General features: G+C 45.1%; 1 protein-coding gene across 3 annotated transcripts in view; it reads right to left on the bottom strand.

The window, feature by feature from the left end:
* Positions 1-591: 591 nt before the first annotated feature.
* WWC3 (WWC family member 3) overlaps positions 592-27045 on the bottom strand; it is a 132382-nt gene continuing 105928 nt past the window's right edge. For 2 of the 3 annotated variants that reach the window (XM_053580062.1, XM_053580063.1), the window contains exons 13-24: positions 21401-21521; positions 20276-20350; positions 19337-19423; positions 17912-18104; positions 16747-16890; positions 16237-16388; positions 14995-15160; positions 10810-10974; positions 8197-8289; positions 5444-5671; positions 4893-5020; positions 592-3297 (exon numbers count right to left, since the gene is read on the bottom strand). In XM_053580062.1, the coding sequence (XP_053436037.1) occupies positions 3231-3297; positions 4893-5020; positions 5444-5671; positions 8197-8289; positions 10810-10974; positions 14995-15160; positions 16237-16388; positions 16747-16890; positions 17912-18104; positions 19337-19423; positions 20276-20350; positions 21401-21521 (1619 nt within the window). In that variant the 3' untranslated portion in view covers positions 592-3230. The remainder of the gene's footprint in view (positions 3298-4892; positions 5021-5443; positions 5672-8196; positions 8290-10809; positions 10975-14994; positions 15161-16236; positions 16389-16746; positions 16891-17911; positions 18105-19336; positions 19424-20275; positions 20351-21400; positions 21522-27045) is intronic. The other variant, XM_053580064.1, reaches the window with a different exon arrangement.

Genomic DNA, 27045 nt, shown 5'->3' with positions numbered 1-27045 from the left:
CACGTTTTTATCTTTTAGCAATGTATACCAAAATACTGAAGGATGAAATGATAAGGTGTATGGAATTTGCTTGAAGTCACAAGAGTCACAAGAGGGGGAACTGGGTGGAGGTATAGATAAAACAGGACTGGGCCATTTGAAGCTGGGGGAGGACTGCATGTGTGTTCATTTTATTATTCTGATTTTATACCTCTGGTCTTTATATTTAAAAAGTACATGTTTTTGACTGGGCATGGTGGCCCACGCCTGTAATCCCAGCACTTTGGGAGGCCTAGGTAGGAGGATCTTTTGAGGCCAGGAGTTCCAGACCAGGCTGGGCAAAATAGCAATATCCCCATCTCTAGAAAAAAATTTTTTAAACTTAGCCAGCTATGCTGGTGCAAGCCTGCAGTGCCAGCTACTTGGAAAGCTGAGAAGGGAGGATCGCTTGAGCACAGGAGTGAGAGGCTCCAGTGAGCTATGACTGTACCACTGCACTCCAGCCTGAGCAACAGAGTAAGACCCTGTCTCAAAAAGAATAAAACATGTTTTCAAATAATTAAGTCTCCAAAATTAAACACTTCCCACAAAACACACATTTCCACTCTGTTCTTAAGGCAAATTAGTTTAATTTTATAGAAGAAATATTTTCAAACAATACAAATGACATGATCAGAGAGAACAGTGACAAAAACAAAGAGATGAATGCTGATTATAACTTATTCCCACAACAGAAAGTTACTTATTTCTGCAATTATCAACCAAAGCCTGACAATTCAGTGATTAGATGAAGCAAAAGCCAAATACCCTTTTACATGCAGCACTGTTTCTAAAGAACCCTGGTGGCAGAATCCTGATCGTTTCTGGACCAGAACAGCCCATAAAGCCTGACAGGATTTTATTACAAGGCCCAGTGGATGGCCAAATTTCGACATCAGATGAAAATAACCCTTAAGCTGATGGGAGTTCACTTTTCTAACATGTGGGATATTCCCTAGAGTGGCAGTCTTAACTAGGCATTAGCTGCAGAACCCTGTCATGAACGAGGCGCAGAATGGGAGTGCTCCACAGTGTGCCTGTGCAGAACGGCCGGCTCTCCTGCTTCCATTGGTCTTAACTTCCTTTCCTTGCCAGGGCCATGTCCAGCTGCAGAAGCAGACATGGGCAGTGGGGATGGTAAACACCACTGCTCCCCGGACTGACCCCAAAGCAGGGCTGTATTTGCTTCTCGCAGAGAAGCAGTGGGATTCTTTTAGAAAAACCTTGATGAGGTGAGAAGGGGACCCTCTAAACGGAAATCTGCATATGAACCAAGTGTATGGTGCCCCATGATCATATTGATGTACACAGCTATGATTTAATAAAAAGAAAAAAAGAAATCTGCATAAACTGGGAAGTGAAACTGATTTGAAAACACTTGTATGGGGCTTTCTGTTCTGGCATAGTGGGTTTCCCCTACCTTGCTACTTGAAGGGGCTTGCCCTGCGCCGAGGAGCCCTGAGCCCAAGGCAGAAACCATTGGCGCCCTGTGCACCTTGGAGTGCAGAGGTGCAGGGTTCTTGGCTGGAGTTGAAAGTGTCAACAGCTTGGGTCCCAGAGGCCTGCTAAGCAATGCCAGTTAAGAACCCATGGATACTTTGTGGCTGCCCATCTACCTCTGTGGTGGCACATATAAAAAGGAATTGGCAAGAAAAAAAAAAAGGCAAAAGAAGCAAGACTAGAGGCAGAAATACATAGCAAGAGACAATTGTGAAAAGCATAAAGTTTTCAGTCTTAACCACCACTGACAAATTCCATTGTCTGTGATAGGTCGCGTGTTAATGAAATGCTTTTATAAAATTCACTTTTAATAAATGTAAAAAGGAAAGTGGGTTATATGAGGGGAAGGTTACCAATTGATGGGAAGAGAGGAAAAACCTGATTAAAAGGGACATTTCCAAGGGAGAAAGACCTAGGAAGAGAGAATTCTGTTTTCTTTGACATTTTCTGTGACTCATCTCATTCACTCTTCTAAGGTCTCATAAAGGAGAGTGCATTTCATGTGTAATAAATACATATTAGGCAAAATATTTATATCATTTGGCATTTAAAAGAATAATGGCACACTTTTATTACATTAAAAGGTTTTTTTCCTCATGAGCTAGTTCTCAGATTACTTGAGGAACATCAGGTAGGCTGCAGCACGGGGGCCATTCTCATTTTAATCAAATACACTCTTGTAATCACTCACTGGGTAACTCCAGTTACCCACATCCTTCCCTGCCCCCAAAAAGCACCTTCAAAGGTGATCATGTCTGTGACATAACTGCTACGTTCACCCACAGAGTCACTGAAAATGGGCATTACCAGTTCCCTTTTCACTTTCCTTCATGACACAGTGGCATGGCAGGAGTTCCTACCACCCTCCTGGTCTGTTACAGTCAGACAGGTCGGACGGGAAGCAGGCTGTGCATGCTCAGAGAATGGGCAGCGTGGATGGCCACCGTGGACAGGCAGATTGAAGTCCAGGACAGGGTGGCTCTATCGCCTGCTTCAGACCCATGGGGGCACAGAAAGATACATCAGAAGACAACATAGAAATGAGGAACGGTCAGTGGCAGTCCACATCGGAGACTGACCTCTGCAATGCTCACACACTTGTGAATTACAACTGAACTCCTGCAGGTGACATTTTAACATAACACGAAGAGAGCGAACGTGTACAATATACTTGGTAAATGCACATATGAGAAACTGATACAAGTGACAAGTTTAGCACATAGTGTTTGCATTTCAGGTGTCAAAAACAAAACCGCCCCAAGCTTCATTCTACTGCATGACAAATACTGAAGAACAAAATTTCAGTCTCAAAATAAATCTTAAAGTCAGTATTTTCCTTCAAGGAAAAAAAAAAGTACTATAAATAAATTACAATACAGTGAATTTGCCTGAACTCACTTCGTTTCTGTCTTCCAGCCTTTAAGTCAAATAAAACAGTGTAAAAACTGTACATTCTTAACATGATAGTTGATCTTTTATAAAATAACCTGTCTTCAGAGATGTCGATTTCACAACAAGGAAAAACCAAGCCCTGTTGCCGTCACTATTATAAAATATATATGTATAGATATATGCGGTTTTTTTTTTTTTTTTTTTACAAAATGTGTATATTAATAGCTTTGCACAAATATTTTAAGGACAAATTTAGCTAGTCTAAGAACTTCATGAAAATAAACAGGCAGATAAATATTTCATGTGCACAACGCATGATATCAAACGTCATCAGCTGGGAGAGGAGGTATGTTAATCCTTGGTCTTGTAAAAAATGCTATCTTCTCCCTGCAATTGGAAAGAGAACAGGTTAGAAGCACATCTGAAGATATTGAAAGTTGTTGGCTCTCATACTAATGATGACTTTTCTTACTCAAAGAACAAGTTGAATTTAAATCTCCAATAGCACATCTGTTTGAATAGAGGTTCTCCAAATTTTAATATAGGTTATGAAGTCCCATAAGGGCAAGGATTTCTTATTCTTTATCTCCAGTTCCTAGAACAGTGCCTGGTACAGATCAGGTGCTCAGGAAATATATTTTATTAATGACTGGTAAAAATGAAAAAACTATATGAATAATAAGCGTATACAAAAATTAAGGCTAATAGTCAGATACTTATTATTCAGCCAAAAAAAGGAATAAGCACTGACGGATGTTACAATATGGATGAACCTTGAGAACATTACACTGAGTAAAAAAAGCCAGACACAAAAGGCCACATATGTATGACCCCACTTACAGGAAATAGTCAGAAGAGGCAAATCCCTAGAGAAAGAAAGCAGATTGGTGGTTGCCAGAGCTGGGAGAGGGGGGAGTGAAGAGTGACTGCTTTATGGGTATAGGGTTTACTTTGGGGTGATGAAAATGTTTTACAACTAGACAGTGGTGATGTTTGCACAATATTGTGAATGTGTCAAATGCTATTAAATGGTTCACTTCAAAATGGTTCATTTTATGCTATGTGCATTTCACCCTAATTTTTCAGACACAAAAGAATACAGATACATCTATATAAATCCCCTCATATAAAAAACAAAAACAAAAGAGGGTGGCGCCTGTGGCTCAAGGAGTAGGGTGCCGGTCCCATATGCCAGAGGTAGCGGGTTCAAACCCAGCCCTGGCCAATAACCAAAAAAAAAAAAAAAAAACAGGCAAAAGTATGCTATTAGAATTCGAGGCAGTGGTTACTCAAATAACCAGAGTTCTGGGAAAACTGGAGGCACTGATAATATTCAACTCTCATGAAAACAAGGTTTTCACAATTCACTGGACTATGTGCATATGATAATCACACTTTCCTATACATAGATTTTGCTTTAGTCAAAAGTTAATTTAAAAAGCAAAGGTGACATGTATACGTATAGGTATATAAATCACTGTTATTTACAATAGCAAACATTTAGGAAGAAGCGGCATGTTATAAAATACAGCAGCTGAGAAAATTTTTTCTGCTCAATGAAATGTGACAGACAAAACAAAATAATAGATTATGTTGCAACATGGTATCTTTTTTTTTTTTTTTTTTTGTAGAGACAGAGTCTCACTTTATGGCCCTCGGTAGAGTGCCGTGGCCTCACACAGCTCACAGCAACCTCCAACTCCTGGGCTTAAGCGATTCTCTTGCCTCAGCCTCCCGAGTAGCTGGGACTACAGGCACCTGTCACAACGCCCGGCTATTTTTTGGTTGCAGTTTGGCCGGGGCCGGGTTTGAACCCGCCACCCTCGGCATATAGGGCTGGCGCCCTACCGACTGAGCCACAGGCACCGCCCGCAACATGGTATCTTTTAATTTAAAAATGCTAAATGCAAAAGTGAACCCACAATATGATTACAGATGACATGAGAAAAAGTGGGTAAAAAAACTTGTTATTTTTCCCATACCTGAAGGTCTGCACTTGGATGGGCTCTTTGCTGTTCTGCCCTCGAAGCTGGAAGATCTCTTTAGAGGCCTTCTTCAACATCTTCTCGGCGGCCTGTTCTTGATGGTAGTCGAGTTTGGTTTGTCGTGTCTATAATGGCAACATTTGAGAACTAGAAGTTTTTATTCCTACTTTTTAAGAATCAATCAATGAGTTTGCTCCCAATTCCCAGAGCCCAGAAGAACACAGTTGGTTGGGGACCCAGGGGAGAAAGGCCTGCCCTAGGGGGAACCATTCCCAGGGATGCTGGGGACACCAGACACAGGCCTGAAAGACTTGGGACCCAGGAAGTTCCCACACACACACACATACAATGTGGGGAGGGCTGGTGATCCTTCACCCAGGTCCCAAAGCCTGTGTTGGCACCACTGCCAAGGGCACCCTCTGGGCCCACAGAGGGACCCAAGTTCCTGGACCATTGAAATGACAGTTCATTACCCAAGGGGCTCACTTCAGAACCCAAGCACAACTAGAGCGAAAGGCAGTGTGGGCGTGGGTGGAGCCGGTGCTCACCTGCCTCTCAGCCTCCTTCAGCAGGTTGCGGAAACGCTCGTCCCGCAGCACCCAGTGTGGGAGGTCAGTCTGGCCTCGCAGCTGGGCATCTTCCAAGCGCTGTCTCAGCTCACGCAGGGCGCACAGCTCCTCATTCAGTTGCCTCTGCCGTGTTCTTGACGCCTGGAGATCCAGCTCCAGGTCCAGGGAGGTGCGGGCCATGAGCTCTGCCAGGGAAGACCTGCAGGACTGCAGGGGAAGGGGACAACAGCTGTAAGTGGCTGCCTTCTAGAAGGTTCTTCTACAACCAATAAATAGGAGATAGGCAAGGCACAGGTATTTCCCCGAGAATGGTCCAAGATTAAAAAACATGGAATTGGACAAGATAAATGCAAATCTCTAGGTCAATATCAAGGTTAATAAAGCAAAAAATTTTTTTTTTGAGACACAATCTATGTCGGTAGAGTGACATAGCGTCACAGCTCACAGCAACCTCCAACTCTTGATTCTCTTGCCTCAGCCTCCCAAGTGGTTGGGACTATAGGCGCCCACCACAACGCCCTTCTATTTTCTTGTTACAGTTGTCATTGTTGTTTAGCTAGCCCGGCCCAGGCTTGAACCCACCAGCCTTACTGTATGTGGCTGGCACTGAACCACTGTGCTATAGGGGCAGAGCCAAATCATTTTTCTTTAATGATGACCTATGTATTTGCAAAAGTGTGGAATAGATGCTTTTATATGGGGCTGGCAAGATTAAAAATGGGGACAATCTTGCTGACATATCATTTGATATATATACCTAAAGCAAACTTTTATCTGAAAGGAACGGTCAACATGCAAAAGTAGTCCAATTTAGGTTTATGACAGAAAACAAAAGGCCTAAATCTAGAATAACAGGAAACAGACTATATAAATTACAAGGCCAGCACAAAGTGTAGCCATTGTAAAATGTTAAAAAATATATAGTGACATGGAAAAATCTTAATAATCTACTGTATAACATGTTTGCATGTTAAAATCACTAGTGCTTTTGGTTTAAAAAAGTATACACACATATCCACACAAGCTGTCAAAAACTTTCCTACCATATAAGCCTCAAGTAAGCAAATATGCCATGTTCCAAAAAGCCCCAAGAGGTGAAAAGACTTTTTGTTCATGGAGTTGAGAGAGGTACTTTCCATCCAACAGGGAACAAGGCCCTAGGAGGGCAGTTACTACACCACAACCACAAACCCATCAGCAGATGACTGTTGGTCAGTGGACTGTATGCTTTTTACACACACAACACTATTTTGCACAGACACAGAATTTAAATGCAAATATGGGTTGTAATTAACAAATACAAATTCATTTTAAAGCACTGCTGAATTCATAGCAGAGCCCAGTGGTTCTCAACCAGGGCAATCTGCCCACCTCCACCCCCCGCCAGACATTTGGCAATGTCTAGAGACATTCTTTTTGTCACAGCTGGGGGAGAAGGTACTCCTGGCATCTAGTGGGCAGAAGCCCCAGGGATGCTGCTTAGTGCCCTACAGTGCACAGGGCAGGCCCCACAGCAAAGATCAATCTAGTCTAAAACGTCAACAGTGGGTAATTGGTGGGACCACATCTATGGTGCATCTTACAAGGGTACAAGTGAAAGTTACTAAATGTAGAATATAAATGTCTTAACACAATAACTAAGAAAAAGCCAGGAAGGCTATGTTAACCAGTGTGATGAAAATGTGTCAAACTGTTTATAAAACCAGTGTATGGTGAAGAAAATAAAATAAATAAAACGTCAACAATGTGGCTGTTGAGAAACACTTTTGTAGCTGGATTGTTTACTTTCTTCTAATACTTGGCCAGCTACTCTGGGTATAACCACCACATGGAAATCTGTTTTTTTTTTTTTTTTTTGAGACAGAGTCTCACTTTGTCACCCTCAGTAGAGTGCTGTGGCATAACTCACAGTAACCTCCAACTCTAGGGCTCAAGCGATTCTCTTGCCTCAGCCTCCCAAGTAGCTGGGACTACCAGCCACAACACCCGGCTATTTTTTTTTTTTTTCTTTTAAGAGACGGGGTCTTGCTCTTGCTAAGGCTGGTCTTGAACCTGTGAGCTCAGGGCAATCCATCCACCTCAGCATCCCAGAGTGCTAGGATTACAGGCGTGAGCCACCTCGCCCGGCCAAATCTGTTTTTTTTTTTTTTTATTTCCTACATATGTTCCAAAGATATATTCCAAAGGACTACTAGCTCACAAATGAAAAGTACCAAAATTTTATAAATGGGCATGTTGTGAAGAAAAAAATGTGGTGAGTAAAGGAAATGAAAACCATACTGCAGTCCCAGGTAAAAGAATGCCATGTGTTTAAAGAAAACCAAACTTTCTAAACTATATATATTCCTCTGTCAAAAAGGAAAAAAGAGCATGTTAGGGTGGTGCCTGTAGCTCAAAGGAGTAGGGCACTGGCCCCATATGCTGGAGGTGGCGGGTTCAAACCCAGCCCCCTCCAAAAAAAAAAAAGAAAAAAGAGCTTGTTATATAGACATGGTTGATTACTTACTTTATTACATTTAAGAATATACAGATCATGAATTATTTGAAATCATGATATGATCTTAAGAAATAATGGTGACGTTATGACATTTTATGTGCTGAGTAAACAAGTAAATAAAAACATTACCTTTTATTTATATGACCTTAAACATTACCTAAAATGTTACCTTTTAATGTTTGTACAAATAACTCCCAGGGTAAACAGATTCCATATCTGTTTACATGGCACACACCTGCTTGTAGCGAAGAGTTCGTCTTTCCAAAGTATTTCGGACAAAGGGGGACTTCCGGGGCAGTGTTGAACTGTCACTGTCACTACGATAAAGCTGCACCAAAAAGAATGATGTTTAGAAACAATTTCTCAGAAATTCAGCATTCATTCTCTGCGTGTACTTGGAATGCGATTATTTCCTTTCTCCACAGGTGCTCAAACACACTCATGACTTTTGGTGTTTCTATGAGGTCTTTGAGTTTCAGGTAAAATGAAAAACAAAAAGCAAAACCTCCACTCCGTTTCCAGGCTAAGGGAGTCAAGAAAATCTTCATCTTATCCATAACCACTATGATTTGGTATGTACAGCTCTCAGGAAGGCCAGCACTGCCCTCAGTGCATTCCACTTTTGTGTTTTTATTTATTTTATTTTTTTCTGAGACAAGGTCTTGTTCTGTTACCCAGGCTGGCACCCAGTGGTGGGCTCATACATATCCCACTGAAAACTCAAACTCTTAGGTTCAATCAGCCCTCGGGGCTCAGCCTCCTGAGTAGCTGGAACTGCAGGTGTGCACCACCATACTCAGCTCATTTTTAAAACATTTTTAAAAGAGACAGGGTCTCATGATCTTGCCCAGGCCTCAAACTCCTGACTGCAGGCAATCCCCACTCCACTCCTCACCTCCCAAAGTGTTGGGCCTGGACACGTTTCACTTGTTATCACTGTTCCCATTTGCCGTATTTCTGATTTTGGCTGGAACTGGAGAAAATGGCTTTCCAAAAAAGAGACTTACTCCTAATCAGTAGGACAAGCTGACATCACCAAGTGCCATTGTGTCAGTCAAGGTACAAGGTCCACTTTTAAAAAGTAAAATAAAGTGCGCCTTTTTTATGGGAGCCTGGTCATTACAGACATCGTTTGGTGGCGGGCTCTCACCTCTAAATCAGTGTGTACTCGTAGGCAAGCCAACGCCCTCGCCTCCTGGCCTCATTTCCCAGGCCAGTTAACCCAACACACTCAGGAAACGCACTGCCCAGGCAGATTATCTGCCCCGCACTCAGAAGCACACACATGGAACCTCTGAGAGCACAGGCTGCTGCCCTCATTCTCCAGGTAAGCAAAGCACTGGCCTTCGTTCCCACCCTCTCCTCTTTAGTGAGCAGCCGTGGGCCCCTCCCCGCTGACTTGGCAAGAGCCCAGAATAGGAGGGCCGTGAGGATGGCCTTCCAGCTGCATCCAGCCACTCACTTCTGCATCAGCCTCCACAGAACTGAGGTGTGATGGGCCAGGAGGGCCTGGACCTGTGCTAGCAGCTGCCAGCAGGGACACTTCAGACACGTAGGGAGAACAGCAGCATGCCTCTTGAACATGGTACAGGGGTACTCCTAGCCAGCTAGTCCCCCAGCCAGTGCTATTTGTAACATCTCTCAGGGCCTGAGGGTCTTTTTCACTCTGATAACCTGACATTGGCTCTGCCCTCATGGAGCCAGATGCTTGGTGGCCCCATTCAAGGGCAGGTGCTTTTATCAACAGCCCTGATTCAGAGGTGCAGGAGGGGTCAAGGCTGCCCTCAACCCACATAGCCCATACAGCCTCTGTATCATGACTAGTCACTCTTTTTTTTTTTGAGACAGAACCTCAAGCTGTCACCCTGGGTAGAGTGCCGTGTCATCACAGCAACCTCAAACTCCTGGGCTCAAGTGATTCTCTTGCCTCAGCCTCCCAAGTAGCTGGAACTACAGGCACCCGCCACAATGCCCAGCTATTTTTTGGTTGTAGTTGTCATTGCTGTTTGGCAGGCCCGGGCTGGATTCGAACCCGTCAGCTCAGGTGTATATAGCTGGCACCTTAGCAGCTTGAGCCACAGGCGCCGAGCTATGACTAGTCACTCTTAAAAGCCCTCCAAGTCTGTGCCATCACTGTCGCATTGCTGCTGTCAGCTGGCCTCTTGCATGCTGTGCTGCCTTCAATGACCACATGGCTTGGGTCTCCCCTCTACCTGCCTGGGGTTCTCCACCTTGCATTCGAAGGTTGGGTAGTTCTCCCATGTTAGAACCTTCTGTGAGTTTCCAAAACCTCTCATGCCCAGGCCCCCCTCCCACTCCCATGCCCATTGGTGAATCTATGAGGTGGCACCCAGGCACCAGTATTTGGTAAAGCCCCAGCACGATCTGACCGCAAGGTGCAGCCAAAGCTGAGAACTGCTGAGTGTCTCCTACCTTTCCCCACAGGCTACGAATTTACTTGCAGGTGAGAACTCACTGCCTGAGGACTCCTGAGTCCTCAGAACACCCCCTTCCTAGAATTCCCCCTATTTAAGATAGTTCTTATTTCGACTTGACTTGATGTAGAAAGAGTTCACCCTGCTTCCTAAGTACAAGTCCAGAGCATCTGCAGCACTGAAGGTCTGGAGGAGGGAACTGGAATCCTGAAGAAATCCAGAATTGGACGAGCATGCGAGATAGCGGGGAGACGCCTCCAAGCACCAGTTTCATCCCCACATCCGCAGTGCTTGCTGATTGCTATCATTTGTCAGAACACATGCATCTTTTAGCATAAACAGTGAAAGAGAAAACACACAAAGGGAATAAAATAGAAAACGTTCCAGATAGGTGGCAAAGGAATCCAACTTACCCTGCAAACATACTGGCTTCGTGCTCCAGGTGAGAAGGTCTGAGATCGGACAATAGTGCTACTGCGAACAAAAGGGGACCCTCGGGCCCGGCGGCTGGGCCGCTCCTGCAAAGCACCCACGGCTGCTTCTGGGAAGAGATCTTCTGTGTTGGTTTCCTTATCAACCTGGAGAATAGTTCATTTGTGACCATGACTTCTATCATACAAGCACTGAACTCAGGGGAAACAACTGTCTCTTTGACTTGTCTAGTGGAGACAAAACTGGCGTGTCCCTTGGCATACCTGCAGAACGGAACCACTGATATTCCCCCCAACAGGGATCTCTATTTTTCCATCTGTTCACGTGAAAAACATCTAGTGTCATCCCGACTCCTGACCTCTTTCACACACCTTATCTCTGGTCCAAGAGCAAACCTTGCTGGCTCTCTGTGCAAGATTAAGTGGGTTTTGACCACCTGTCAGCAACCTGTCATCTGAGTCACCATCATCTCATGCCCAGATCAATGTAGGGTTATCTCTCTGGTCTCCCCTATTCCACACTTCCCTGCCCTCGTTCTCAACAGAGCAACCAAAGAGATGCTTGCACACAAATGTTTGTAACAGCATTATTCAAATAGTCAAAAGGTGGAAAGAGCACAAACATCCATTTATGGCTGAATGGATCAACAAAATGTGGTCTATCCATACAAGAGAATATTCAGCCATGAGAAGAATGACTTTCTTACACATGCTGTGATTCAGTGTGGATGAACCTCGGAAACATTATGCTGAGTAAAAGAAGTCAGACACAAAAGGCCACATGTCATATGATTCCACTGATAGGAAACATCCAGAATAGGCAAATCCACAGAAAAAATCAAGCAGATTTTTGGTGGTTGCCAGGGGGTGGGGGTGGAGGAGTGGGGAGTAATTACTAATGAGGACAGGTTTGACTTTGGGGTGATGGAAGTGTTGTGGAACTAGACAGGTGGTAGACACACACTTGTGAATGCCACTAAATTGTATGCTTTCAAATGGCTTGGTTTATGTTATATGAATTTCACCCTGATAAATTATTTAAAAAAAAACTGAAAAAAAATCCTTAAGTCAGATCATGTCCCCACTGGCCTCAGAAAGAAGCCAGACTCCTGAGTGGGCCTTACTCAATCAGGCCCCGCTAGACAACTCCTCGCTCCTCCCTCCCGCACCCCCTGGCAACCAGCATTCTACCCTTCGTGTCTGTGAATTTAACCACTCCACATAACCTCCTCTGAGCAGAATCGCACAGTATTTGCCTTTTTGTGCCTGGCTCTGAGTGTAAAAAATCCAAGGGTGTTTTCTAGGCTCTCACTGAACAACCAGCAACACAGAAGACTTCTGTGACCAACATGTGGGGTTTTTCCCTCATCAACAAGCAAACCAGATACCAGCTGGGGGATCCTTTAATTCAGTTCAATTCCGACACTATGGGCCTGGAAAAAGGGTGCGACTGTCCCCCACACCTGGAACCAATCAGAAGCTCCAGGTTATTTTGCCTGGGCTTCTGACCAACTGGCCAAAAATAGGATGCCCACAACTCCCCTTCCTAGGTTTGGATTAATTTGCTAGAGCAGCTCACAGCACTCAGGGAAACACTTAGGTTTATTGGTTTATTATAAAGTATAGTGAGGAAGAGGTGCACAGGGGCAAGGTATTTGAAAGGGCGTGGAACTTCTGGGCACCACCCTCTAGGAAATTCCATGTGCTCAGCTATCTGGAAGCACCCTAAACTCTGTCCTCTTGAGTTTTTATGGAGGTGTCACGACTGATTAAGCCATTGGCCATTGGTGATCAACTCCATCTTCAGCCCCTCTCCCCTCCCGGGAGTTAGAGGGGTAGGGCTGAAAGTCCCAACCTTCTAATCCTGCTTTAGTCTTTCCAGGTGACTAACCCTAGCCTAAAGATACCCGGGGCTGCCGCCAGCAGTCAACTCAATGACACAAAGGTCATTTTAGAGATTCTTTGGATCTCAGATATTAAATGCCAAGAAATGTGTCAAAGATCAAATACATATTTTACAATGTTACACTGGCTTATTTCACTCAGCATAATGTCCTCAAGTTTCATCCATGGCATAGTATGGGACAGAATTTCTTTCCTTTTTTTTTTTATTTTTTGAGACAGAGTCTCAAGCTGTTACCCTAGGTAGAGTGCCATGGCGTCATAGCTCACAGCAACCTCCAACTCGGGCTCAAACAATCCTCTTGCCTCAGTTTTTCTATTTTTAGTAGAGACCAGGTCTCGCTTTTGCTCAGGCTGGTCTTGAACTCATGAGCTCAAGCAATCTACCTGACTCAGCCTCCCAGAGTGCTAGGATTACCAGTGGGAGCCACCACGCTGGCGAAATTTCTTTCCTTTTAAAGGCTGAATCATACTCCATTGTATGAACACATCCCATGTGCTTATCCATTCATCCCCGGATGGGCACTTCAGTTGCTTCCACCTCTTGATTATTGTGAAGAATGCTGCTACAAATAATAGGTGTGTAAATATCTCCTTGAGATTCTGCTTCCAATTCTTTTGGATACATATCCAGAAGTGGGATCGCTGATCATGTGGTAGTTCTATTTGTAATGTTCTGAGGACCTGCTATACTGTTTCTGTAGCAGTTGAACAATTTTATAATCCTGACCTTTCTAAAATTAAATATAAATTTACACCTGTAAGTGTAATCCCTTTCTAAAATTGCAAGCTCCTCTAAAAATGAGAACCTTACTTACCTCCCCTCTTATTTCCCCATAACCCCTCTGACTGTAAACCACTACTGTAAGCTAAGGACTCACCCCCCTTGATACCTGGGCCTCCCTCTCAAAAGTGAAGAGATCCCTGTGATGGCCACAGAAAGAAAGAATACAAATGTGGCAAAGAAGTAAAACCTGGGGCATCTGGGTGAAGGGTACATGGGCATTCCTTGTTATTCTAGTAACTTTTTCATCAATTTAAAGTTTTTTTTTTTTTGAGACAGAGTCTCACTATGTCACCCTCGGTAGAGTGCTGTGGCACCACAGCTCACAGCAACCTCCAACTTCTGGGCTTCAGCTATTCTCTTGCCTCAGCCTCCCAAGTCTCTGGGACTGCAGGTGCCTGCCACAATGCCTGGCTATTTTTTGGTTGCAGTTGTTCAGCTGGCCTGGGCCAGGTTCAAACCTGCCACCCTCGGCGTATGCAGTTGGCGCAGTAACCAAGGTGCTACGGGCGCTGAGCCACGCCTAGCTATTTTTTGTTGTAGTTGTCATTGTTGTTTAGCTGGCCTGGGCTGGATTCGAACCCACCAGCCTCAGCGTATGTGGCTGGCGTTGTAACAACTATAGTATGGGCACCAAGCCACAATTTAAAGTTTTTTTGAAATTAAAATGGTGGGGGGGCTCCCACAGCCACTCATCCTGATGTGGGCTGCTATTTGTCAAGGTCTTGAAGGGTAGGACAAAGGTAGTCACTGGCAGCCTAGTCCTGAACAATGAACAATGCAGCTTGCGAAACTGCCTAGGAGGCAGATTTTACTTTGTGTTTCATGGTGAGAACAGGGGCCAGGGTGACAAAATGTTCTTATGATCTGAACAGTTTGAGAGACCAAGTGTCAAAAGAGAGTACAGTGTCTCCCAGCCTCACAGGGCTCCAATGTTTGTCACTGCGAATGAGACAGACTTCCCCCCTGAAGATGTGGTGATGAGCACAACTAAGATCAGATGACAAGAAGGGGGAAAGCACACTCTGCTGATCTTAACGTCAAAATCTTCGAGACTCAGGAAACTTCCTAGGACGGGAACATATCATCACATGCAAGCGTGTAAAGGAGTCAAAGTCTGCCTTTTCAGCGTGTTGCCCTGTCCTTGTCATCTAAGTGCACAGACATTTTTATAGTACCTGCTGTGCCCATTTTAAGCCCTTTATAGATCTTAAGCCATTCTTTCTTTTCCTCAATTCTCAGTATAATATGGCCTTAGCTGTTGTCCCCAAATCCAGCAGTGATTTCCCCACATGTCACAATGCCAAGTCACTGGGCATGCTTGGAGGCCAGACACACAGTTCTCCTCCTGCCTGTCTGCCATCAGCACAGGTGTCCTCTAGAGCATCTTCTCTGCCCATCCCTCCCTCCAAGGCGGTACCTGGTATCCTATGGCAAAATGTCAGGGGACTCTGTGAAACCTCTTGACACTTTCTGCTTACCTTAAGGGGCAGGGGCTGACGTTTCTCAGGGCTGTAAGCATCTGCCTGGCCAGCAAAGGCATGTCCCAGGATGGCATCGACACCAACACAACAGGGTTCTGGGTATAGGGGGCTGGTCTGGGTGCAGTTGCTACAACCACTATCCACCGAGTCCGCCTGCCAACTCCTGAAGGGGGACATTACACAGTAGTAGAAGCACCTGATAAGACCTATTTCTTTCGGATGACTGATGACGATTACTTTTCTTATGAACTAAAAGGGCATTTCTCCGCTCTAGGGAAGTCAACACTTTAAGGACTTTCATTAAAAGGCTCTCCCTTTATCACCAATTGCAGCTGCTGAAGACGCGAGAAAACCACTTCCTGCCCTCCCTTGAGCACAACCCCCTCCCTCTCTACCATGCACTATTCCTTCTAAAAATAAAATTCTTCTCTAACCTAAATTCAAGGAAAGTCACTGGGAAGAAACAGGAAGCTTTGGAAAGAGGCTGCTCTTTACGGGCAACGTGGAAGTAAAGTGCTCCCGAGAGGAAGTCAGTCACATGAGGAGCCTGCTCCCCGGGGCAGTATATCTGTCCGCTTCATGCAGGTCTCCACACAGCAAGGGTTCACCCATGGGCTGCTTCAGGGGAAGCAGGAGCCCATCTCGAGGAAACATCCAGAACAGGCAAATCCACAGAGACAGAAAGCAGATTAGTGGTTACCAGGGGCTGGGCAGAGGGGTGGGAGTGACTGCTGATGTCTCTGGGCTTTCCTTCAGGGGTGATGAAAATGCTCTAAGATTTACTGGGGTGATGGTGGTACCCTCGGTGACTGTTGTAAAAACCACCGAATTACACAGTTGAAATGGGTGAATTCTACAGCAGATAGATTGTATCAGTAAAGGTGTATCTTCAAGGGATCTTACTGCATCTTTTCTTGGCAGACAGGACAGCCAGTAGCCCCACTGTTGAAGAGAAAATCCAGAACAGAAGGAAAAGGAGAAAAGCCTAGGTGGAAGTTGGGAGAGAGCTCGGGTGCTGCCCTCGTCCAGATCAGCATTAAATGCCCCACCAGAATCCTGGCTTCTGGGCAGTGGGACTGAAGAATTTCCTGGCTCATCCGTCAAAGGCATGGATGAGACAACAGTCATGGCCACCTGGCACTCCCTGCCTCATCTCCCTGCCTATAGTCAAGAGCCTTTTGCCCAGGGGTGTTGACGCGCCTTTGCCCTGGGGAGGACAGTAGCCCAGCTGCCTCTTACCGATCTGACACGGCCTCAGCCCGCTCTTCCTTCTGCTCCATCTCCAGGTTTTCCTCCTCAGCGCACTCCAGCCTCACCTGCTCCTTGGCCAGCTCCCTCTCTACCGCCTGCAGCTGGGCTGTGGTCCTGGCCAGCAGTGCTGTCACTGCGTCCTGCAGGAGAAAGGGGCGTCCAGCCCCATAGCACTGCCACGGGCAGGGGGCCACCGCGCCTCACTGTTCACAGCAGGACAGTCATGCATCCTTTTCCTATAGCTCTTAGGCTCAAATTTAAAGTAACCAATGTGTGGCCCATGACCACACAGCCATTTGTATGAAAAAGGCATTCTCATGTGAGGGGTGTGTGCAAAGACATGTCCCATGTTTATTACTTCCCCTGACACTCAACTTCTTCATTGCCACTGCATTCTGACTTTAACTCTACACAGATACTTCTCAGGAATGATTTCCCCAAGTAAAAGCCAGGCTCAGAGCCATGAGGGCAGTAGCTCCTCAAGGCAGGGCCAAGTACCGTCTTGCCAGAGGCGGGGTCCTCAGCCGAGCTCTCCTCCCTGGTCCGTGGGGGCTCTGGGCTGGTGAAGACCTGGACGGGGTGCCAGCGTAGCTGCATGTCACCGGAACTGTCATAGTCGGCCAAGTTAATCTGAGCAATGCCCTGCAGGGGTGTCAAAAAAGCCAGGGATGGCACCACATGATTTCACCATAACCACTAGAATCCTTGAAAATACTAATTTCACCCTTAAAGCTAAAAAGACATAAAATATTTCATTCCTATTAAAAGGACTGCAACTAAAGAGGTCTCAGAGGATCCTAACAGGGTGGCAAGCCTGCTCTCACTTGTTTGGCCCAATCAGAAAGTGCTGGAAAGGGAACAGGGGCAGGGAAGGGGTAGCCTGGAGCTGACTCAAGCTCAGGGCTCTGACACTTGATGAGCCATTGATTCTCCCACGGACTTGTGAAATAAGCAACCGCTACTGCACCCCAGCTGGCAATCCTGCTGCTGAGGGACAGGGTGAAAGGGAGAACTCTGACCATGGAAAGAAACCACCTGGTTCCCAAATGCTGGCCTGGGCACTGGGTGGCTGGATGCCCATGACAAACTGCTTACTCTCTGAAGCCTAGTCCTAGGGCTGCTAGATAAAATACAGAGCATTTAGGGAAATTCAAATTTCAAATAAACGATTGAGTTTTTTGAAGTATTATTAAGTCTCAAATATTACATGGAATATACTTTAAAAGTATCCAACATTTATCTGAAATGCAAATTTAACCGACCACACTACATTTTTATTTACTAAATCTGTTAACCCTGCTTGTTCCATAGACTGAAAATGGGGATACTATGAAAGCTATCTCATGGGGGTTTTGCAAGTATTAGTTGAGAAGACATTTAACAGTACAAAACACTTGATGAGGTCACGGGCTTGGTCAGCCCCTTTTGTGCTTCCAGCTATGGGGATCACTTAGCATCATGACAGCTACTAAGCAACCCACCCTGGGAAAAAGGGAGGGCAGAGACAGGGACAGAAGAGAAGAGAGAGAAAGACATTAAGACAAAGAAAGAGAAAAACTGGGAAACAGAGGATGATGAAAGCATAGAGACACAGAAAGAGAGAAAGAAAGACAAAGAAAGACCGACCAGGGAGAAGGGAGGGGAGGATGAGGCGTGGCCATACCAGCAGCTCCTCCTGCAGCTGCAGGCTCACCGAACACACGTACAACTGGAGTGACTTCAACACCAGCATGCTGGGCTGCACAGGGATTCTGAAAACCTCATTACACACTAGTGGTGCTTGGAATTCCAGCGCTTTGGAGCAGTAGGTGTTGGGCGTGCCAGAGTCCAGCGGGGACAGATAAACGCGGACGTGGCTAGAACCAGAAAGGAAGGGAAGACACGCAGTGCTCACTGGTGGCACACAGACCCACACAGTTGCCCTTTCAGGTGCCCCAAATCCTTTGGGAAAAGCTCCTTTCCCAACCGAGCGTAAGCCCTAAGCACTGACATGTTCCTGGAGACTGGGGCATAAGAGAAAGACTTCCTAGTCGGGACTGAAGGTGGCAGAGGGCTGTTGCTGTCTCAGCAAGACTCTCTCTGCTCTCTCCACAGCTCCCTTGCCAGGCAGGGCACTGGCCTGGGCTCAGAAGTTAGTGAATGCTGCCAGGGTGCCCACAGGCCAAGCTGAATTCCTAGGCATCCTCAACGGCCTAAACCAGGGGCTTCTGAGGCCTTTAGGAGACTATAGTTTGCAGAGAAGACACCCAAAAGAGGGACCCCTCTTGGACCTGAACCAGCCACTACAGGTGGGGTCACGTGCCTAAGTGGGGCCTTCTATCAGACACCCATCTGGGGCCACTACTGAGGCCAAAGTTACCAGGTGGCCCCAACTGGTCCCACATGTATTGCCTTCTCCTCCTCTCAGCCAAGCATGCTCAGATACCAGCTGGAGGCCCCTTAGTGCACCCAGTGTGGCTGCATCATCACCGCTCATTGCTGGGGCCAACCAAGCAATAGGGCCAACCAAGTGTGGCTACATCATCACCGCTCATTGCTGGGCGAAGGGAGACATTTTCAGCCTAAGTACTGTCAATGACAGGTAGGGACTTCCTTAGCATCAACACCATACAACTAGCCCTATTCTGTTGCCATCATCTGCCTCCAATATTAACTAGACTCTTAAAAACATATAATCCTGGGTGGCGCCTGTAGCTCAAGGAGTAGGGCACCGGCCCCATATACCGGGGATGGCAGATTCAAGCCTGGCCAAAACTGTAAAACAAAAACAAAAACAAAACATATAATCCTAAAAGACTGAGGCAAGAGGATCATTTGGGCCCAAGAGTTTGAAGTTGCTGTGAGTTATAATGCCATGGCACTCTACCCAGGGTGATAGTGAGACCCTGTCCCCCCCCAAATATAAAGTCCTTTTGTGGCAAAAACCTCCAAACAAACAAAACAAAACAAAAAAACATATAATCCTTCACACCCAGATGGACATTCATCCCTGACGCTTTACTGCAGATTCGGGTTCCCAGACCACCCCTTCCCTCCCCAAGCCGGGCCCTGTGCTGGAGGCCGTCAGGAGGCTGAGGCTCCTGCTTACACTTTGCAGTCTTCCTTCACTGCCAGCCCTGCAGGGTTCTTCAGCTGCAGCACGTGCACCAGGAGACACTCGCTGACACTGTCATGCCTAGGAAACCAACCATGAGCCTGTGAGCGGCAAGTTTCCCGTGGTGGAGGCATCCTTCTGGCTGAACTACCATGGTGGCCGCCAATTGAGGGGGGGGGGATTTGCCCCACCCTACTCCCAGGGGACAGCTGCAACATCTGGAGCCATGATTTGCCTAAAGACGTTTTTTATCATTTATGGTTGCAACTGGGGGTGGGGGGTGCAGCTGGCATCTAGTGGGTAGGGCTTGGGGACCGCCACTCAGCACCCTATAGGATAGAACACAGCCTCTTCGCAGCCCTCCCAGCACAGATTTAGAGCTCTGACCCCAGCGTCAGTAATGCCAGGAGGAGAAACCCTGAGGGAACAGAGAATGAGCAGAGCAAACACTGGTGCCTGGCAACCGCCTGCTGGCATGAACATCATAGCCACTGCCTTTATTGAAACTGGAATGAGAAACCAAGAAACCAAAACTCCTGGTTACCTGCTCTGGGATAAGCAGAGAGCACCACTACCTTGGCTGCAGAGAACAGAATCAAATGCTGGCAGGAATGTGCGCAACTGTCCCCAAGAGCTGCACTCTGCTGAGGCCTTCCTGAACCACCTGTGTTACAGCTCTGAAGCCCCAGCTCCCTGGGGTGACAGCTCCCAGCCGTGAATCTCAGTATTGAAAGATAGAAATGGAGCCACTGTTCCCTTTTGCACCTTTCTACCACCTCTGTGGCCCCACTTGAGACCCAGCTTGAGGCACTGAAGCCAGGTGACGTGGGTCCCACCATCTTGCCTGGCCTGTGTGCAGAAAAGTGAACCACTGGGTGGGCCCCAAGGTACTGACCATCTTTAAGAACAACAGAGAAAGTTTTCTGTACTCACAAAATGCCCACATGGATCTGGGGGTCTTCATTACTGCCTGTGTCCCCGTAGGCACATTCCTCAGCATCTTCATTCCTGAACACAACAGGAAATCCACTTGCTGACATTCCAAACGGAACTGATTAACCACTGACTATGCAGGAGCTTGCTGGTCTTAAGAGAGAGCTCCATTAAATTGCAACATAAATAAAGACATTAAGCAGCTGAAAGGACATGGCAGGTCCCCATCCATCGGGATATCTCATTGGGTACCTACCTACATACTGCTGTTTCTAATGTTGTTGTTGTTGTTTATTTTAAGAAAATAACACAGCTCGGCACCTGTAGCACAGTGGTTACTGCACCAGCCACATGCACCAAAGCTGGCTGGTTCAAACACAACCCAGGCCAGCTAAACAACAATGACAAATGCAACAAAAAAAAGCTGGACGTTGTGGTGGGTGCCTGTAGTCCAGCTATATGGGAGGCTGAGGTAAGAGAATCATTTGAGCCCAAAAATTTGAAGTTGCTATGAGCTGTGACACCATGGGCACTCTACCGAGGGTGACAAAGTGAGACTCTGTCTCTAAAAAAACAAAAAAGAAAATAACTTTGGGCCAAGTGTGGTGGCTCATGCCTATCAACCCAGCACTTTGGAAGACTGAGAGGGAAGGATCACTTGAACCTAGTAGTTGGAGTCTACAGTGAACTATGATCACACTACTGCACTCCAGCCTGGGTGACAGAGCAAGACTCCATCTCTTAAAAAAGAAGGAAGGGAAAGAGGGAAGGAAGGGAGGGAAAGGAGGAAAGAGGGGAAGGAGGAAGGGAGGCAGGCAGGCACTTTGTATACCTTTCAAAGCCACATGTGATAGGGAAATGCTCAAAAATTAACTTTAAAAAAGTTTGCAATAAGTGAAGTGATCCTAGAACTACAGAGTGAGAGCCAGCCTCCAAATGCCACATAAAAGCCAGAGAAGTTTTCTTGGCAGGTCTCTAAAGGCCTGACCTCCCAAAGTTGAAGAAGATAAAAATATTACTCCTCTGGATAAAGAAACAAAGTTTCAATATACAAAAGTTTCAGTAGGGACCCCTTCTGCACTTGACAGTAACATTGTGGTAAGACACAGAAGATCAGTTTCTAACCTTTTGGTTAGGGGTTCAAATACCCCGCTGTCGCTTGCCAGCGAATAATCCGACAGGCATGCAGAGATGCGGCGTGCTCTTCTCTCCAGCCTCTTGGCACCATCTTCTCGAAGAGTCACTGCTGCAAATAAGCAACATACCCAGGATCAGGAGATGACACCATGACCATGAGAGGCTGGGGACCTCTAAGTTAGAGCACATACTAGGTCACTAAGTGTTTCAGAGACACACCATGATGCACACATACACATAAACAGCCTGAACTTATTTTAATATCAAGAAATTGAAGAAATAGACTTCTTCAATTGAAGAAAATCTACTTCAAGAGCTTTTAAGCTGTCTGGAAAGACAGCTGGATTTATTAATCTCTTTCCATCCACTTAATGAGCACAGAACAGAGAACATAGATGGTGGCGAGAAGTCCCTTTGAATACACCACGAAAAGTCCCCAGCATACCATGAAGGAAACGCCAGCCCAGGTGGGGACAGCAACTGTGCTTTCCATGTGGTAATATTTCTTATTCCTTCCTTTATGCTGTTTGGTATTTGCCATATTTACGCAATAAAATACTGGTTTTATAATCAGAAAAAAAGTTTAATTTACCAAATATACCCTAAAAAAATTTAGTGACCTTCAAAGCAGAGGACACAGCTGGACCCAGACTCATCCTTTGAAAATATCTCAGAGATCTGTGGCCCTCGGGGGAAGACACAGGGCTCAGACTGGCTGTCTTGGTAATTGTAATATCCTTCACAGGTCCCCAGGGGCCAAATTTGCTTCCAGAACTGATTTCCTGGGACAGAATGCCACTACTACAGGCCAGCTTATTTTTTGTTTCATATCTATTTTAATCAACAGCCAAAGATAACCACTGAGAGTTTCCTTTTAACATTTCACTAACTCTTTCTACCTGTTACCTCACAGCAATAAGCTCCTTTCAACAACTAATAAAAATGTGTACATGATCTTTCTACACTAACTGGGCACATGCACATAAGTCCTACTGCTTCACAGAGGGACACACATGGTTAGAATACAACTAAGACCGCAGCACCATCCAGTATCACCCTGCCATCACAAGGCCTGCTGGTAACAATAGGCATTCCTCTGTGGTCTCTGTGCTTCTCTTTGGCTATCTAAGCTCTATAAATTCCAAGCTTTGACATCTGTACATTCCTAAGTTGAGGGAAATGATGAGTCCATGGATGACCATCTCTCCTTTTCACCAAATTATCATTCACAACAATTAAACATAGACACATTAAACAGAATATAAAACAGATGGCCTGTGGCCATTGGTCTTATAGTCACCTGGAGACACAAGCAAACCTTCCAAATCTGAAATGCCAAGCCCAGGGGAATTATCTGCTTCTCTCCCTGTCAGCCGGGGATGGAAGCTGGTTTTCAAATTGTAGGATAGAACTCCCAAGGCTAGCCCTCCTCTTCCTTCTCGCCATGTGGAGGGACCCCAACCCCCCTGCCCTGAATTGCAAATGGAACCTGCCAGTCTCCTGAATCAATCCCCACCAAACAAAATCGATCACTACTCCTTCCATTCCCCATCCTGACACTCAGCATAGTTCCCAGATGTAGCTTGAAATGCCTCCAAGGAAACGGCAACAATCCTAAGCACCTCTAGCTAACCAGAGCTGGTGGTATAATTCTGACCATGCCTCCCTCTCATCTTTATGATAGATATCAATGAAGAAAGAAAAGAAATTAAAGAACTAATCCTCATTGAACCTGGATTGAATCACCAAATTCACAGAGGAAAAGGAAGCTAGAGTTGCTGAGAGGAAATGCTGCCCTCGGGGAAAAGATGCAGTGAAGACCCCACATGACACATCCCCAGTGTCTGCTCTTGGGCTTCAAGGCAATGAGGTTGACCATGGGGAGAAATGCCACCAAAGCAAGACATAAAAAACTTTCACTCATTTATTTAAAATGTCTCTGAGCTGCTCATAGACAGATACTAAGTCCCAAGGACATGAACACTGATAAAAAGAAAAAATATACAATGAAAATCACCTTGTAGACAAAGCTGCAAGTTGGCATATTAAAATAATAAACAAGGCCAAGCACTGTGGTTCACGCCTGTTATCCCAGAACTCTGGGAGGCCAAGGCAGGTGGATCGCCTGAGCTCAAAAGTTCGAGACCGGCCTGAGCAAGAGGGAGATCCCATCTCCAAAAATAGCCAGGTGTTGTCTGGGGCAAGAGGATTACTTGAGCCCAAGAGACTGAGTTTGCTGTGAGCTATGACGCTTCGGCACTCTAAGGAGAGTGACAAACTAAGACTCTGTCTCACAAGAACAAAAAAAAAAAAGAAAAAAGAACACCATTAAAATTTGGAAACAAATACACAGAAGGAACAGACAACTCAAGTTTTTAGTAGTCATTATGAATATTATTGAAGTAACAATGATAATGATAATGACAATTGACAAGTTACATTAAAGTAAAGCTAGAAGATACACCCTCCTTGGACACACTCTAACCACCCTAAACACATCAATTCATGGCACAGAGATGTGCCCACAGCCTGAGCAACAAAGGTGAGTGGGGGGGATTCCAAGGCCACTTACGGTAAATGTTTCTGTTGAGCAGCATGAAAAGAGATAAAGAGAAAAAGAAAAAGCATAAAGTGAAAAACCTGTGGAATTTAAGCCAACAGTTTTAACAGAGTATGAATATAATAAAACATTAATAAATAGATGAGCAAAGTGAACATTTTTACAGATTTTGATTAGCAAATACTAATGGGTAGATGAAAATAGGAAAGTCTTTCAAAATCATGACACATTTGACTTAAAATCCAAGGAAGACAAAACTAGTAAAACTGTAAAAAATGTTCCAGATTACAGCACATTACCCACCCCTGTCCTGCCTTCTACCCCCTCTGATTGATGTTTAAACCCAATAGAAGAAATCATTCAGAGCTTGCTTTGAAGGTTTAGGCAATTTTGATTTTTAATTTTACTAAGATTTTATCTTCTTAAAGTTTGCTGGGGGCTCACCTCAGCCTGTACCATTTCTAACATGACTGATAAATCACAGGGTGGAATAATATGAGTACGAAGATTCAACTTTATGAAGCTAACATGACTTTGGCCTCAAGAGTTCCCACAAGCATTGAGAGAGACAAGGAGCCCCCTGTATCCATGCCTTCGTCTGGTTACCTAGCCCTCTGGAAGAACCCAACAAAACCCATTAATCTAAGGGTACAAGTCAGTGTGCCTTTAGAACAATGTCTTACAAAAATACACCACAAGGCGGCAGTATCATTAAAAAAACCCATCACCAGTGTCATATAAGAATTTACCACCAGATGTCAGTGTAACATAAGAATTCACAACCAATGTCATGCTAAGAATTTACCACCAGATGTCAGTGTAACATAAGAATTCACAACCACCATCATGCTAAGAATCCACCACCAGATGGTAGTGCAACATAAGAATTCACCACCAGTATCATATACAAATCTAATACCAGATGGCAGTGTCACACAAGAATTCATCAATGTCATACAATAATCTACCTTGTCTAAACATGCATTCAAATATGCCCCAGTCTAAGTAGTGTGACCCAATAATGTTTGCCACAGAACACAAAGGAAAAATAACAGTATCGGGATCAGAAATTAAGTCTGCTCTTCTTCCTTCCAACCTGTTTTTCCCTGGCCCAAAGGGGCCTTTGAGCCTTGTGTGGATTTTATGCATAAGCAGACTGATATTTTTAACTTTCATCCTTTAAAGAGAAGTAGGTGGGAAAGGAGAGAAGGGAAACTAAGAGTAAAGCTTAAGCAATGACAGATGTGCAGTTCAATCCTTATTGTGTATTTTCTGAGTGAAAATGGAGCCAACACCCTGTGATTATAAAGAATAAAGCAAATAAAGGTTACCTGTATATGAGAATTACAAAAACCATGTATATGGGGGTATCGAAGGGTGTTTGAAAACACAGAGGAAAAGACACTGAAATAATAGAGACGCCAGAAAGCCCTGAGGCAGCTCCAGAACATAACTGACTCTGGCTATACATGTTAAGCACTCACAGATTACTGTTTTATAGATAGATCAATCCATAGACCAATCAGCCTATCTTTCAATCTACCCATTGGCCTATCTCTCAATCTCTTCATTGATCTATCTTGTGGGAAACAGAATGGTGGTGAACAAGTTCAGGGATGTGCACATCCAGCAGTTGACAAGGCAGGGAAAAGATCTTGGTCTTTAAGCTGCTAGTCTGAAGCTATTTCCACTACACATGGGTTTTGTATTCTAGTTTTATTTCTACCCTTTGTTGCATAAATACTCAATAGTATGTTACCAGAGTTTCTCAGCCTCAGCATCATTAACACTTTGGGCTAGATCATCTTTGTTGTGGGACTGTACTGTGCACGGTAGAATGCTTACCAGCATTCCTTGGCCTCTACTCACTAAATGCTTGTAGCAAAATCTTCCTTACCCCAGTTGTGACAACCAAAAATGTCTCCAGACATTACTGACAGTTCCCCAGAGGCAGGAGGCAAAAACACTCCTGGCTGAGATCCAACATATATATCAGCCAGGATCTATACAAATTATCTAATATTTGACTAGAGCATCTAAAACATTTTTGCTGTGACAATAGTTCATTAAATGAGCTGAACTTCAGGAATGGGAGAGCTTGTTCTTGATCCTCTTTAAATTGAAAGAAGTTGGGTGGCACCTGTGGCTCAGTGAGTAAGGCGCTGGCCCCATATACCGAGGGTGGCGGGTTCAATCCCAGCCCCAGCCAAACTGCAAGAAAAAGTAGCTGGGTGTTGTGGCAGGCACCTATAGTCCCAGCTACTTGGGAGGCTGAGGCAAAAGAATCGCCTAAGCCCAAGAGCTGGAGGTTGCTGTGAGCTGTGATGCCACAGCACTCTATCGAGGGCAACAAAGTGAGACTCTGTCTCTAAAATAAATAATTAAATAAAATAATAATAATAAATTGAAATAAGTTAAACTTGCCAGGTGTGGCTCAGAAACACATATGAGGTCAGTATTCTCTCAAACTATAGTTTGGTTTTCTGAGTGAGCTATATAAGCTGAAATACTGGCATCAAGGAGGCGCTGAATTAACACCAACTACATAGATGAAACTCCACGTTTTGAAGACTATTAGAGAATTTGAAGACTTCTATCAATCTGATAGAAATGACCAATGCCCACAGATACATCTTTTGAAATTACACAATTGTTTTCACTTCTACGTTTGAAAGAATAACATCCTTCAAAACTATGAGGGGCTGGGTGCAGTGGTTGGGTGCAGTGGCTCACGCCTGTAATCCCAGCTTTGGGAGGCTGAGGTGGGATGATAACTTGAAGCCAAGAGTTTGAGACCAGCCTGGACAACATACCAAGATTTGTCTTTACAAAAAAAAAAGAAAAGTTAGCCAGGCATGGTGGTGGAAACCTGTAGTCCCAGCTACTCAGGAGGGTAAGGCAGGAGCATCACTTGAGCCCAGGAGTGAGGTTGCAGTGAGCGCTGATGATGCCACGATACTCCAGTCTGAACAATAGAGAAAGACCCTAGCTCAAAAATATTTAAAAAAAAACTTTTTTTGAGGACAAAAAATAAAGAGATGAAGTCAAAGCGACAAAGGAAGCAGAGATTCCT

This window comes from Nycticebus coucang, chromosome X (genome assembly GCF_027406575.1).
Source record: "Nycticebus coucang isolate mNycCou1 chromosome X, mNycCou1.pri, whole genome shotgun sequence".
NCBI lineage: Eukaryota > Metazoa > Chordata > Mammalia > Primates > Lorisidae > Nycticebus > Nycticebus coucang.
This window is presented reverse-complemented; position numbering and strand designations above follow the sequence as displayed.